General features: G+C 46.8%; 2 protein-coding genes across 7 annotated transcripts in view; one reads left to right on the top strand and one right to left on the bottom strand.

Annotated features, from left to right (window-relative positions):
- The window catches only part of UHRF1 (ubiquitin like with PHD and ring finger domains 1), a 76,629-nt gene that overhangs the window by 26,880 nt on the left and 36,736 nt on the right, over window positions 1-13,013 (bottom strand). For 3 of the 6 annotated variants that reach the window (XM_073324079.2, XM_073324080.2, XM_073324082.2), the window contains 2 exons: window positions 6,356-6,489; window positions 2,999-3,209 (listed from right to left, as the gene is read on the bottom strand). The gene's annotated coding sequence lies outside the window, so the exon portion shown is untranslated. Of the gene's footprint in view, window positions 1-993; window positions 1,325-2,974; window positions 3,210-6,355; window positions 6,490-7,762; window positions 8,555-13,013 lie in introns of those variants that run through there. The other 3 variants (XM_073324081.2, XM_073324078.2, XM_073324077.2) reach the window with 3 other exon arrangements.
- On the top strand, window positions 2,712-10,414 carry ARRDC5 (arrestin domain containing 5). Its single transcript, XM_073324687.1, has 3 exons — window positions 2,712-3,319; window positions 6,305-6,500; window positions 9,922-10,414. Exons 1-3 carry the CDS (start codon window positions 3,067-3,069, stop codon window positions 10,412-10,414), a joined length of 942 nt encoding a protein of 313 aa, XP_073180788.1. The 5' UTR covers window positions 2,712-3,066.

The following is a 13,013-nucleotide window of genomic DNA, read 5'->3' as shown; positions in this document are numbered from 1 at the left end:
CTCTGCCAGCTGATTACCTAAACCTATTATCCTCTCTAAAAATAGGCTTTAAAAATAAAAACCGATTGCAGTCTCCAGACTGCCTTCCCATTGCCTTTCAGGACTCGAGGCACAGAGAACTTTGTCTCTGCTTTGTACTTGGAGATGCGGAAAGGTAGAATCCGTTTATTATGCATACCTGGTAAATGTTGCACTCTATAAATAGGGGCACACAATTTACTCTGCTGATATACAACGAACTAGTTAGAGTTTGCGGGTAAGGGACAGAGCTGGGAAAAAGACAGACTGCTTAAAGACGGAGACTGTCTCTCTGAGGAGCTACTGTGTTCGTATCCCACGTTTGCAAAGCCCACAGCAGATGCTCCTTGTACGACCAAGATCCCATCTTCTAAACATCGACATTATAAACACTCTGCACGACTCAAAATGTCTCCCTGCCCGTTGGCATTTGCTCCTATGGCAAGACACTTTTTTGGCAGAGCCTTGCCCTCTCTCTGTTTGCCCTTGGGAGGCGGTCTCAGGGGATCCCCTGCTTCCTAGCTGCTGTCAGTGAAGAAGCAATCTGCAAATCGCTCCTCCCCACTTTCTACAATAAACTTTAAAAAATAAAAATGCAGAAAAACTTAAGTTGCTCCGTTCCGCGTTGGTATTTCATAAGGGGCAGGGGCACCAGGGCTTTTGCAGGGACTTGATCTCCAACTTGAGCAACTTCCCTAGAGGATACCACTTTTGACGAGATAACCCCCCGTCGCTATAAATAAACCCTTTACGAACAAAATGTAACAGTCACCCTACAACATCTGCCGCTTCCATCCCAGCTGGGACAGTTACAGGAGCCGCGATGTTTGCAGCCACTTGGTTTCTGCTGGGGAGGGGGGGGGGGGCAAAAGAGTCTCTCCCGTTTGCCGCGGGGGCTGCTCCCCGCTCTCGCTGCAAACCCCTTTCCTGCAAATAAGCCAGTGCAAATATTCACCCCCCACGGGAGACACTCACCTTTCGCAATCCCCGCAGCGGGACGGGAGCTTGGGGCAGGGCGGGCGCCTCCGTCCGCCGCTGGGGTCCCACGGCAGCGCTCCCCGGCGCTGCTGCTGCTGCCGCCACGTGCTGCAAAGCGGGCGCCCGCCGCCCCCGAGCCGCTCGCCGGGTGGCAACGGGCCGCCCCGGCTTCCCGGCCGCGACTGCTGCCGCCCGCGAACCCCGCGGCTGGCTTTGGAGTTTGGCGCGGGAAAGGCCGGGGTGGGGCGGGCCGCTGCCGATTGGTGGCTGGTGGCGGGAAGGAGGAAGACGGGGAGGAGCCCACGCCCGGCCCGAGGGATGCCGGCGTGCTGGGGAGGGGAGGGGAGGGGAGGGGAGGGGGGCTTGCTGCCGCGGCCCCCTGCCTGCAGCGAGGGGCGCCCCCCGCCGCATGCCCGGGTGCGGGGGGGTCCCGAAGCATTGCAGGGTGGGAGGTGCCGCGGCATCCCGCCTGGGGCTTGCTCCGTTCCCATCCTGGCCAGTCCCCTGAAAGAAGAATGAGGTGTCCCGTCCCCCCGGTGGTTGGGGGGCTCGTCCCAGCCTCGGGCTTGGGAAGCGGGGAGCGCTCTCCGGCGGGGGGTAAAATGCCGACAGCTCCTTTCACCTCAGCCCTGCTCAGCGCCCCCCTCCCGAGAGAAATCAGTGGGGAAATGCTGCCTCCTCTGGGGTGGAGCGGGGAGGAAGTTGAACAGCGCACAGCCACGGGGCAGGGGGTTTCTAGGAAATAAACCACAGGACGGGAGAGGGCTGGAGTTCACCCTCAGCAGGGCAGCCGGAGGTAAGGGCCTCTTGAGCACCCGTTTCCCCTCCATTCAACTTTCAGCTCCATCCCCCTTGCTTGCAGTGTATCCTGATGACAAATGCTGCAGACCTGTCCCCTCTGCCCTAAGCTACTGGCCTACCCTCCTGGGGAAACCAGCGGATTGAGTCCCTTTCCCCATTTCCGGTCTCTTCTGCAAGAACAGCCCGTCAGAGCTGCTGCCCCTGGCAAGCAGAACCCTCCACTTCCCCTCATTCATCCGATGAAGTAGGCCTAGCTCACCAAAGCTTATGCTCAAATAAATTTGTTAGTCTCTAAGGAGCCACAAGTCCTCCTGTTCTTTTTGCGAATACAGACTAACACGGCGGCTACTCTGAGACACTTCCCCTCTGGCACCACAGGAGATTTGGGGCAAGGAGCTGCTGGACACATATCATTTCCACAAAAAGGGGAAGGAGAAGAAAAAGCCCAGCAGCTCAGAGTGGGCTCTGTTCCTTCCATCCATGAAGATATCTCTGAAGCCACACCTTTGATATCATGCACTGTTTCCTTTACTCAGCTCATCTCCCAGGATTAATAGTTTAGCAAAAGAAATCAAGGCATCAAAAGCACTTAAACCTGTGCTGAACCTGAAGCACGTGCTTCATTGCTTTCCTGAATCAGGGCCAGTGCCTGCAAGAAAAGTTGGTCTGCAGGCAAGAGCCCAGCACTTCCCCTGTGGCTCATAAAAAGCACGAGAAATATGGAGCATTATTCAGTCTGAAACAAATGGTGGCAGAACAATGGACCTCTCAGCAAACAGATTCCTCATGACGCCTCATAAGACACTTGCTGACAAAAAGTAGCGCATGCAAACTCCAAGGAAACTTGGCAAAGATGAGCAAGTGCCCTCCCCTGATGGCCGTGACCCCTCAAACTGTCTTCCTGAAGTGTCCCCTCTCTCTAATCCCTAAAAGAGTCTCAGGAATCACAAGACTGGGGTTCTATTCTCTGTTTTCCCTCCCAGACTGTGTCTGTCTTGTCTATTTAGAATGTATATTTGGCCCCAGCACAATGGGTCACTGATCTCAGTAGGGGCCTTGAGGCACTACCATAATACAAGTACTAAATAATAAGGACCTCAAAAACATTACTGGGACAAATCCTGAAAGCTGGCACTGCTATCGAAGCCGAACAGAACCGCAGATGCTTAGCACTCACTGTAAATGCAGTGATGTCACAAACCTTTGACATCACAGACACACACAGATCCTTAGGAAGCACAGACAACAGCCGGCTTCTGTTCTTCCCTGATGTCGGTGGTGAAATCGATTAACCTGGTGCTGCCTGAAGATACGGTGTATTTGGCAGGCTCCAGCATAGATGGCCAAGTGATTCTGAGCCTTAACAAATCTTTGATCAATCCCATAGTGAAGGTAGAGCTCGTGGGAAGAGGCTATTTGGAGTGGAATGAAGAGATTAATGCTGACAAGGATTACAGCAGAGACATTGTCTGCAATAACAAGGCTGACTACATCAATAAAACAAAGACATTCAAAATAGCGGGTAAGGAATTGGAACCATAGAGTTCAAAGAACACAGAGTAAAACCTCACTAATTTTGCACTAGTGAACACAGAAATTGCCATATTGGATCAGATCAGTGATCAGTCTAGTCCTGTGTCCTGTCATTACCCCAACCACTTAAGAGAAAAATGCAAGAAACACTACATTAGACAGTTATGTGATAACCTGCCCACAGGAAGTATTTCTTCCTAACCTTATTGATTAGATATTGGCTTAAGCCCTGAAGCAGGAGGCTGAACTTTGGCACTTTTAAAAAAATATTTAATTTTAAACTCTGATCTGATTTTAATCTGAAACCCTGATAATGATCTCATTATCCATGTAACAGTCCAGTCCCTTTTATTTCCTCTGACCTCTTGGCTTCCATGAGGTCTTTAGTTATTTGGATTTATATTTTTTTAAAAGTGTAAATGAAAAATGGTGGCAATGGATGTCCCAACGTTAATTCTGTGTTTGTGCAGAAAAAGTATTTCCTTTTATCCGTTTTAAATGTGCTCCCTTTCAATTTCCGGGAATGTCCCCTTGTCCTTGTATTAGGAGAAAAGGAAACCAGGAGATGGTATTTTGCACATCAGAGCCAGTTTGAGATACACTTACTCTCACTTAGTAGTAGTTCACACCATGTATAGTCCCATTGAAATCTAAGGGTTTATTTGTGGGGTAAGGTACCACTCAATGTGAATAAAGGGATCACAATCTGGCCCATAGTAAGTGTGTGTACATATGTATACATATAGTTACAGTAATGCATCACTAAGACCTTGTCTAAACTAGGAGGGGTTTTCTGGTATAGTTATATCAGTATAGCTAGATGACGAAAATCCTTTAGAGTGAACACATTTATATTGGGATAAAAGTGATTATACCAGTATAACATATGTAAATCTCCCAGTCAGCATAATCTGTAATAGCATAAGCACAGTTATACCAGTATAACTCCATCTATTCTAGGACTTTTACTGGCATAGCTATGTAGGTAAAGAATCATACCCCTAAATGACATATTGCTATGCCAATAAAACCTCTAAGGCCTGGTCTACACTAGAAAATTAAGTCAATATAACTACATTGCTCAGGGCTGTGAAAAATCCACAGCGCTGAGTGACGTAGTTAAACCAACGAACCTAAATTCCCATGTAAACACCGCTAGGTCGACGGAAGAATTCTTCCACTGACCTAGCTACCACCTCTCTGGGACGTGGATTACCTATTTACCACTGAGCTGCATATGGCGCTCTCTGTGTGTTATGTGGGCCGCATCCACACAATATATATACTACCTGTATGGTCCTGAGGATTTCACATGGGCCACAGCTATGCTCTGATTGGGTTGCAAGCAGCCCCCAGGCCAGGGGTTGAGAACCACTGGTCTACACTGAAGAACTACGATGCAACTGTACCACTGTAGCGTTTTAAGTGCAGACAAGTCCTAAGTTTAGACCAGGTATCAATGTACTTTGTTCATTTATTTTGTCAACTGTCATTTTTAATTTTTTTATGTGGTGGTAAGTGTACCACAGTATATTTTGTAAAAATAATGAAATCTTGATAATATGAGACCTCGCTATGGCTTATGTTGTTATAGCCTTGCTGAGAGGCAGGGAGGTTATAAGTTACACAGAGGAGGTAAATGAAAATTAGTCAGGGTCTTACTGTGTTTTTACATACAGAATTAGCTAATCCCTGATGTTCACAGGAATATAAAAGCAGTGTGTTGTGAACTCCTCCTAGGTAGTTAAGAGTTGAAGGTTAGGCTGCATGTCAATGCATTAAATCTTGGATTTGACCTATGACCTCCAATGGTCAGACTGCAACTCCTCCTAGACTATTAGGGTTTAAAGGCTATGCCCCACCAGAAAAGTCATTTTTCCTACATGTGCAATCAAGTCTTGGATTTAGCCTATTACCCCTCACCGTGGCAAGTAAATTCCTCCTACAAGTTCAAAGTTGTGCCAGGTGTTGTTGTAAATCTAGGGTGAAATTATCTTTCTGATATTTAGCATAATAATAACAACAAGCAGTGCTTCTATGACACTTTTCAACTCTAGATCTTAAAGGCCAAATGTTTCAAAATTGGGTGCCTAAAGGCAGGCACGTAAATCCATATTTAGTCTCCTCAGTAAACAGCCTGATTTTCAGAGATACTAAGAAACCACAACTCTCAAGGTTTCTTTCACAAAATTTACCAGCAGTCCTATACCAGTGTAATTACACTACTTTAGCTATGCAGTATAACTCCCTATGTGCACATTCTCCTTTGGGATTTAGAGTGCCTTTTTCAGTTTAGCTTATGTCTCTTTAGAAGTGGTTTAAACTAAACTGAAAAAGAAAAAGGCATTCTAAATCCCAAAAGAGTACCGGTATGTGGGGAATTATATCAGAAAGATGGTCTTATCAGTTCAAAGTGAGACAAGGCCAACTTTAGCTTGGTGCGAGCAGGAAACCTCTTCATTAAATTCAGTGTAATTGCACCTGCTTACACTACAAACTGAATTTAAGAAAGAGGCAGAAGCAGAACACTAAAATGATTTTCCATGGCCTTGCATCTTGTGTCATTCACATTAATGCAAAGCGAAAGTAAAATATTATCAGTGGGGTGAGTGACCTGATAGCAATTTTACCCCCACTTTGCACGGGTGTAACTGAAAACACAAAAAGCCAGGCTGTGGAGACTTAGGCTCTGTGAGGGTTTGTTATGTCCAGTGACACCAATAAAGGAGAAGTAGGTATTCCATTGCCTGACTTCTGTAGGGCTTGAGAGCTGTTGAGCACCCTTCATGCCTAGTGACCACATTAAAAGTTGAGGGTGCTCAGCATTCGGCAGGAACAGACCCCTAAAAATAATTTGCAAGCAGCTGAGGGTTGCTACCCTCATTAAAAAAATTCCATCAAGAACGCAAGGCAGCCCATAAATAAGAGGTTATCTTTTAGCTCGGTAAGTGAGGGAGTGTCGTTTGGCTTTCAGATAACTGGCTAGGTTCGGGCACCCACACCTTTGACTTCCATTTCAACTTACCTGACAGACTTCCATCGACATTCACCAGCAACATAGCCCGTGTCTCCTACTTCGTCAAAGCCTCCTGCGCCAGTCGAGAGCTCATCTTAGCCAAGCAGAAGAAATATTTACTAGTGCAAGGGACCTCTGGCATCCTTAAAGATAAAATACAATCCCAGGTAAAGTAAATAGAGAATATTCTTCCTGTGACAGGAGGACAGAAAAAGAGTGTAAGAGTCCAGTGCTGCTCCCAATGAGGTTTAGCTAGCTATTTGTGCCAGGCCCATCCCTGTGGTATTGGAGCATCCTTACAAAACTACATAAGTCCAGACAGGTGGTCTACACACAGAACCTAGAATTGTCTCCTCGCTCCCCTTTTCCAAAGACATTTAGTTTGGCCTACGAGGCGCTTTGGCGATCAAGACCAGGACTTGGGAGCTGGTTCAAGCAAAGATGGGGACCCACAGTAAAGCCACCTGAATCAGGGCCGCGCACGCTAAGGGCATGGCTACATGCAAAAGTTGTACCATGTGCACTTTAAGTACACTGGTATACTTAAAGTGGTACACTCCAGCCCCACCCAACCCCACCCCAAAGTAGAAGCAGTTATACTGGTATAAAGATGCTTATACTGGTAACAATAAAATAAATGTCACACCCCTGATGGACATTGTTATCCTGGTACAAAAGCGGTGTGCAGGCCAAGCCTAAGAGTCAGTGCATGACCTTCTCCCACCTAATTGCTCGGCCTTGTCAGCTAAGGCGATGTAATTCCATGGAAGGTAAAGGGTAGCAATAGGATAGCATGTATGTTTGTGGAGGGCAGTTGGGGAATTAGTGGCTGGAGGTTTCCTATTAAAGAGGAGAATAGGGGAAATAGGAGATGTGCCCCAACAGGGCCATGGTGAAAGGAGGAGACACCTCGATTCCTCATGGCTCCATGGTAAGTGACACTGTAAGAGGAAAACGTCAACTTCACATTTCAGTCTGTCCCACAGGGACCCCCATGACTCTAGGCTTGGTAGCATCATCTGCCTCAGCCCCATCAGGGCTTTCTAGCCCAATCTGATATTCAACTGGCAGCCAGTGAAGAGATGGAACACTGGAGTAACGTGGTGTCATTAGCCCACATTGGTCAACAGATGTTCCCCGTGGCTTCTTTCTCAAGCATACAGGCTGAACTTTCCTGATATTTATAGGGAGGTTTAAAAAAAGAACAGGCATTGTAGGAAAAGAACTTCCAGGACTTCTCTCTATATCATAAAGCAGAAAAAATTTCATGCAACCATTATCTGTTTCCTTTGAAGATCATTGTTAAAATTACAATGATTTAAACAATGCAGCAGGTACAAGCAAAACAATATGTGCTTTAATGTAGCTAAATGTAATTGTATACATCTAGGAACAAAGAATACAGACCATACTTACAGGATGAGGGACTTTATGTTGGGAAGTAGTGACTTTGATAAAGATTTGGCGGCCCTGGTGGATAATCAGCTGAACACGAGCTCCTGGGTGCAATGCTGTGGCCAAAATAGCTAATGCAATTCTTGGATACATAAACAGGGGAATCTTAAGTAGGAGTATAGAGGTTATTTTACTCCTGACAATGGTGCAATTGCCACTAGAATACGCTGTCCAGATCTGGTGTCCACAATTCAAGAAGGATGTTGATAAACTGGAGAGAGTTCAGACAAGAGCCATGAGAATGAGCAAAGGATTAGGAAACATGCCTCATAATGATAAATAGATTGAGCTGCTTGAGTCTATCTTAACAAAGAGGAGTTTAAGGGGTGACTTGATTATACTTTATAAGTATCTACATGGGGAACAAATGCATGAGAATGGGATCTTCAATACAGCAGAAAAAGGTCTAACATGATCCAAGGGCTGGAAGTTGAAGCTAGACAAATTCAGACTGGAAATGAGGCATACATTTTTATCAGTGATGGTCAATATCCCTTGCAACAATGGTGGCGGATTCTCCATCACTGGCAAATTGTAAATAAAGATGGGACGTTTTTCTAAAAGATGTTCTCTAAGGATTATTCTGGGGAAGTTCTATGGCCTGTGTTCTACAGGAGGTCAGAGTAGGTGATCACAATGGTTCCTTCTGGCCTTGAAATCCATGCTCCATGCAGAGTCAGGAGAAATCTCCCCCTCAGCAACACTGGTTCCTGGGGCAACCAGAATCTGCAGAATCACTTGAGCCTAGTAGGATGAAACACCCAGCTCCTTTTCAGGAGTGTCAAGTGTCCCTAAGGATGTGGAGTAACAGCAGAAACTGGATTTAACACTAAAGAAGGGAAGAGCGTTGATAGTGAATTGAACCCTAAAAGGTGCAGAACATTAACATCCCAGCCAAAATGGTACAGGAAAAAAAAGGGACCCTGAATCATTCAGCATCTCAAGGCTTCCAGTACACAGCCTCCTCACACATCATTTTCCCTGAACAATAATTATGCATGTTCTTATTTCACGGCTACATTATTACATATTCCCAGAGATCAGTCTTGAAAATATTACTCACATGAGTAGTCCTATTGAACTCAATGGGTAAGTAGAGCTACTCACATGCATCAGGATTAGCCCCTTTGACTGCAAATTCATTAGGGTAGAGACACGGGGCCTGATTCCCATTTATGCTAAGGCCCCTTTGCACTGCCAGAGTGGTGTAAAAGGGCCTGAGCGTAAATGAGAATCTGGACCGTAGAGCCAAACTCTGCTCTCTCTCAGGTGTAAATCAGGATTAACTCTGTTGAAGTCAATGGAATTATGGTAGTGTAAGTGAGCTCTGATTCACGCCTATGGCCTTTTATTACTTGACTTGTATTATTGACAGCACCCAGCCCCATACACATTTATGGTGTCGTGTAAATAATACAGTGATTCCTAACCTTATTACTATCTTTAGTGTTCTGTTTTAAATGGCACCGTCAGCAAATTCTGCCATCTTCCTTCCTGACGCATGCACCAGGAGATAACTCTTCTCTACCCCACAGGGTGGATAACGAAGCTTCATTCATTCTTGTTTGTAACAAGCTCTGAGGTACATGGATGGAAGGGGCTAGAGAAGTGTGACTATTAATGTTATTCTTTTGCTTTGGGGTCTGAGCCCTTGAGTGAACTTTGCACAGCATACAATCTGCCAGCGTTACCGAAATCACCTACACTGAGACCTAATGCTAATCATTGCATCAAGATGGTGAGAAAATGCTACTTTTAATGGCCCGTTTGTGGCCTTCCCCTGAATTTGGTGTAGATATATATTGTGTGCATTTCCCTTGCTCTCTACTGGATGGAATCAGGACTGCTAAGCTGTGTGTCATATGCCCTGGACTGCTAACAAAAATTCTCCTTTAGCTCAAGTGACAGGGGCCTGTGGAGAAGAATGTGAGGTCTATTTCTCACTGCTTCTATGAAGTACAAAGGGCCACACATGCAGCATGAAGTTTTGGGTGTCTGCAGATTTCTTTCAGTGTGAAGCAGCCTCTGCTCCTGCATCTGCAGTTCCATGTGTGTAAGGAACCAAGGCAATCATATTGTATCCTGTGAAAGGCACTCACCATACTCTACCTTTCCCCCTTCCCCATGCAGTACCCTTTGGTGGTGGAAGTCGACAAGCACATAGCTTATCATTGCTGCTTCAAACACGGCCTCGTCATCCTCCGGATTTCCTTGGCAAAAAACACATTCGCCCCCGGTGAACACATCATCTTCACAACAGAGATTGACAACCAGACAGGAAGGTCCATCAGGAAGGTGGTTTTTGCCTTGTACTCCATCATCCTCTACCTGGGCTACACCGTCAGGGCAGAACGGCGCTTCTTGGAAGATCGAAACGAAGTGATGAGGCTGGAGTCCAAGACCAAGGCAGCCTCCTTTGAGGTCACAAAGATCACCAGCATATTCCCCCTGCCCAAGTTACTGTCTGTCAGCAGCATGTCCATAGCTAACGATATCATGGAAGTCCGGTATGAGCTGATAGGGACTGTTTATCTTCCCTGGTCCATGACCACAGTTGTGGCCAAAGTGCCTATCATCATAAGAACCACAGCTGTAGGCATTCCTGAGGACTAGCAGAAGGGTGCAGATCTGCACCAGATGCAAAGTGACCATGTGGATGCACCCAGCGTTTTCAGATGAATCTCTATACAGTGATCCAGGAACAAGTTTGCTGAGGTCCAGATAATAAAGGTTTGCTGTGAAACGTGTGTGCCAGCTGCCTGATTTCACAACAGGGCTTTGCACAAGAGGGTTCTGGATTGGGCCAAGGTGCCAGAATGAGTCAAAAAATGAGAGAGGGTGGGGCTAGCTAGGACCCAAGAGCAGGGTGAGAATACAAAGAGACGCTGCATACCTCCTAACTCAGGGCTGCAGTATGCTCTAGTTAGATCAGAGGAATGGTCATCAAGAGACCTGAGTTCTAAATCCAACTCCACTGCTGACTCGCTGGGTTAGTGACTTTGCTTCTCTGTGCTTCAGGTTCCCTTCCCGCCCTGTAGAATGGGGATGATACTAGAGCAGATCCACAGGTTCATTCCCCACCCACCCAAGTGTCTTGTGTCATGGTTTGTCTGGATGCGAGAAGGAAGACCCAGGTCAGTGGCCTGGACTCAGGAGGACAAATACCCTTTAAATAGCTGGCCCCAGAGACACACACACACACACACACACACACACACTGGGAGCAGAGACAACATTAGGAAAGTCTCTCCACCTAAAGGTGTGGAGCTGGCAAGTCCAGGGAAGAATGGAGGAGCAGGTCTGGGTGGAGAACTGGCAGGTGGAAAGCCAGCAGCAGAGAGAGCCAGAAGGCTGGGAAAGCAGGCAGGAACAAGCCAGCCTGCCTGCTGATTGGGCGGCATCAGGGGAGGCTGGGGAAAGAAACCAGGTTGCTGTGGGATTGCATATGGAGCCTGGGGAGGGGCAGAAGCTGGGAAGGCACTAACTCAGCCACCAGGGTGAGAAGGGGACCAGGCAGCAGGTATACAGGGAGCAAAAGATACATGAGACCCCTCTGTGTCTTCTAGTACAGAAAGGACGCTGCCAGGCATAGTAGCAATCCCCTAACCAGGAATACAATATAGGGCCTAGCTGGAGAGACTGGAGTTGGGCAAGGAGGGAATCTCAGAATTACCTTTGTTTTCAGTTTTTAACAATTTTTACCGACAAGTTCCCACATTTTACAAAAGCTATTATTGGGGTATTCCTGCTTTTCACCCAACTTTTGAACCAGTCAAGTACATGAAAAGACAGAGTAAGTTCAGAACATCCAATCCATTACAATAGGTAGATGTGTTTCTGTTAATAATACATTAGTCTTGGTGTAAATGTGACGCTGTCTGTTAAAGTCAGACAATGTAGTGGGGAAGATGCACACACACAGACATGTGCCTCCATGTGTACAACCGATGAAGTGAGCTGTAGCTCACGAAAGCTTACGCTCAAATAAATGGGTTAGTCTCTAAGGTGCCACGAGTCCTCCTGTTCTTTTTGCGGACACAGACTAACACGGCTGCTCCTCTGAAACCTGTTAACGTACAGTTCATGAAACAAACCAGAGCATTAAACTGCTTTTACTTTCAATATTCTTATTTTTCTCTATTTGTTGCTTTTTTTCCTATCCTCGCATCCCCAAATATTAACCCCGATATCTACCCAGAAAACTGTGAAGATAATTTTTTGCACCAGTTTTCACCCGTTTTTTTTTCTAATAAAAACTCATCAATTACCAGGAAATTTTAAACAAAATAAAACTTGAAAATTAAGACCCTTGTGTATCCCCCAGGCTTCTTAAGGGGCAACAGCACCTTTCTCCCTCAGGCAAAGAGAGCTTGCTGACACTAAGGCCACGTAGTGGCAAGGGCCCCCCCCCGCCAGACTTAATACGACTACTGCAAAAAAAGACTCCGGCAGCATGACTTATGCCCGTTCTTAGGGTGCATGGGCAGCTGTGGAGTGGAACTGCTACTTCCCCGGAGCCTAGAGAGGAGGGTTCCTCCCCACCATGCCCCTGAGGATTCCCAGCAGCGCCCAGCGCAGGGCTGGGAACTAGAAAGTACAGATGTAACCAGTGCCAAGTACAGTCTGTTCTCTCCACCAGGCCAGGCGGGATGACAAGCCCATGGCAGCTCCAGCACTATGTTTAAAGGCTACTGCTCCAGCAAAAATCTCCACCTACACCTCTTCCTTTGCTCTGCTCAGGGGTCTGCATACCCGACACGCTGGGGCTATCGGTCCGTTTCGGCACAAGGATGCGCCACGCTCCTTCCCCCACAGATGATGGCCTTGGCCCGTAGTCCCCAAAGGAGCGAAGATGCTGCGGAGAGGGTGGGGAATGTTTTTAATCAAGGCTGTCAGCTGAAAATATTTCTACAACCTTAGAACCTTTCTACAAAGGCGCCTCTGCAGGGGAGGGGAGAGGCGCATCAGGAGGTGGATTCTCAAGGCAGCAGGGGAAAGAAGGGTGCAGTGTTTTATTAACCCTTCGCCACCTGCAGGGGCTGGCAAAGAGCCAGGGACAGCCATGAAACTGATCAGAATGACAGCCAAGAACTGATGTAAATAATGCAATGTGTACATGGACACTGCGGCTCCCTAATTACACCGTCATAAGTGCTACGCCGCTCATGGAGCTGGAGTTATTATTTCGGGATAGCAGGCCACTGACTTTGGT

The sequence above is a fragment of the Lepidochelys kempii genome, chromosome 25 (genome assembly GCF_965140285.1).
Source record: "Lepidochelys kempii isolate rLepKem1 chromosome 25, rLepKem1.hap1, whole genome shotgun sequence".
NCBI lineage: Eukaryota > Metazoa > Chordata > Testudines > Cheloniidae > Lepidochelys > Lepidochelys kempii.
This window is presented reverse-complemented; position numbering and strand designations above follow the sequence as displayed.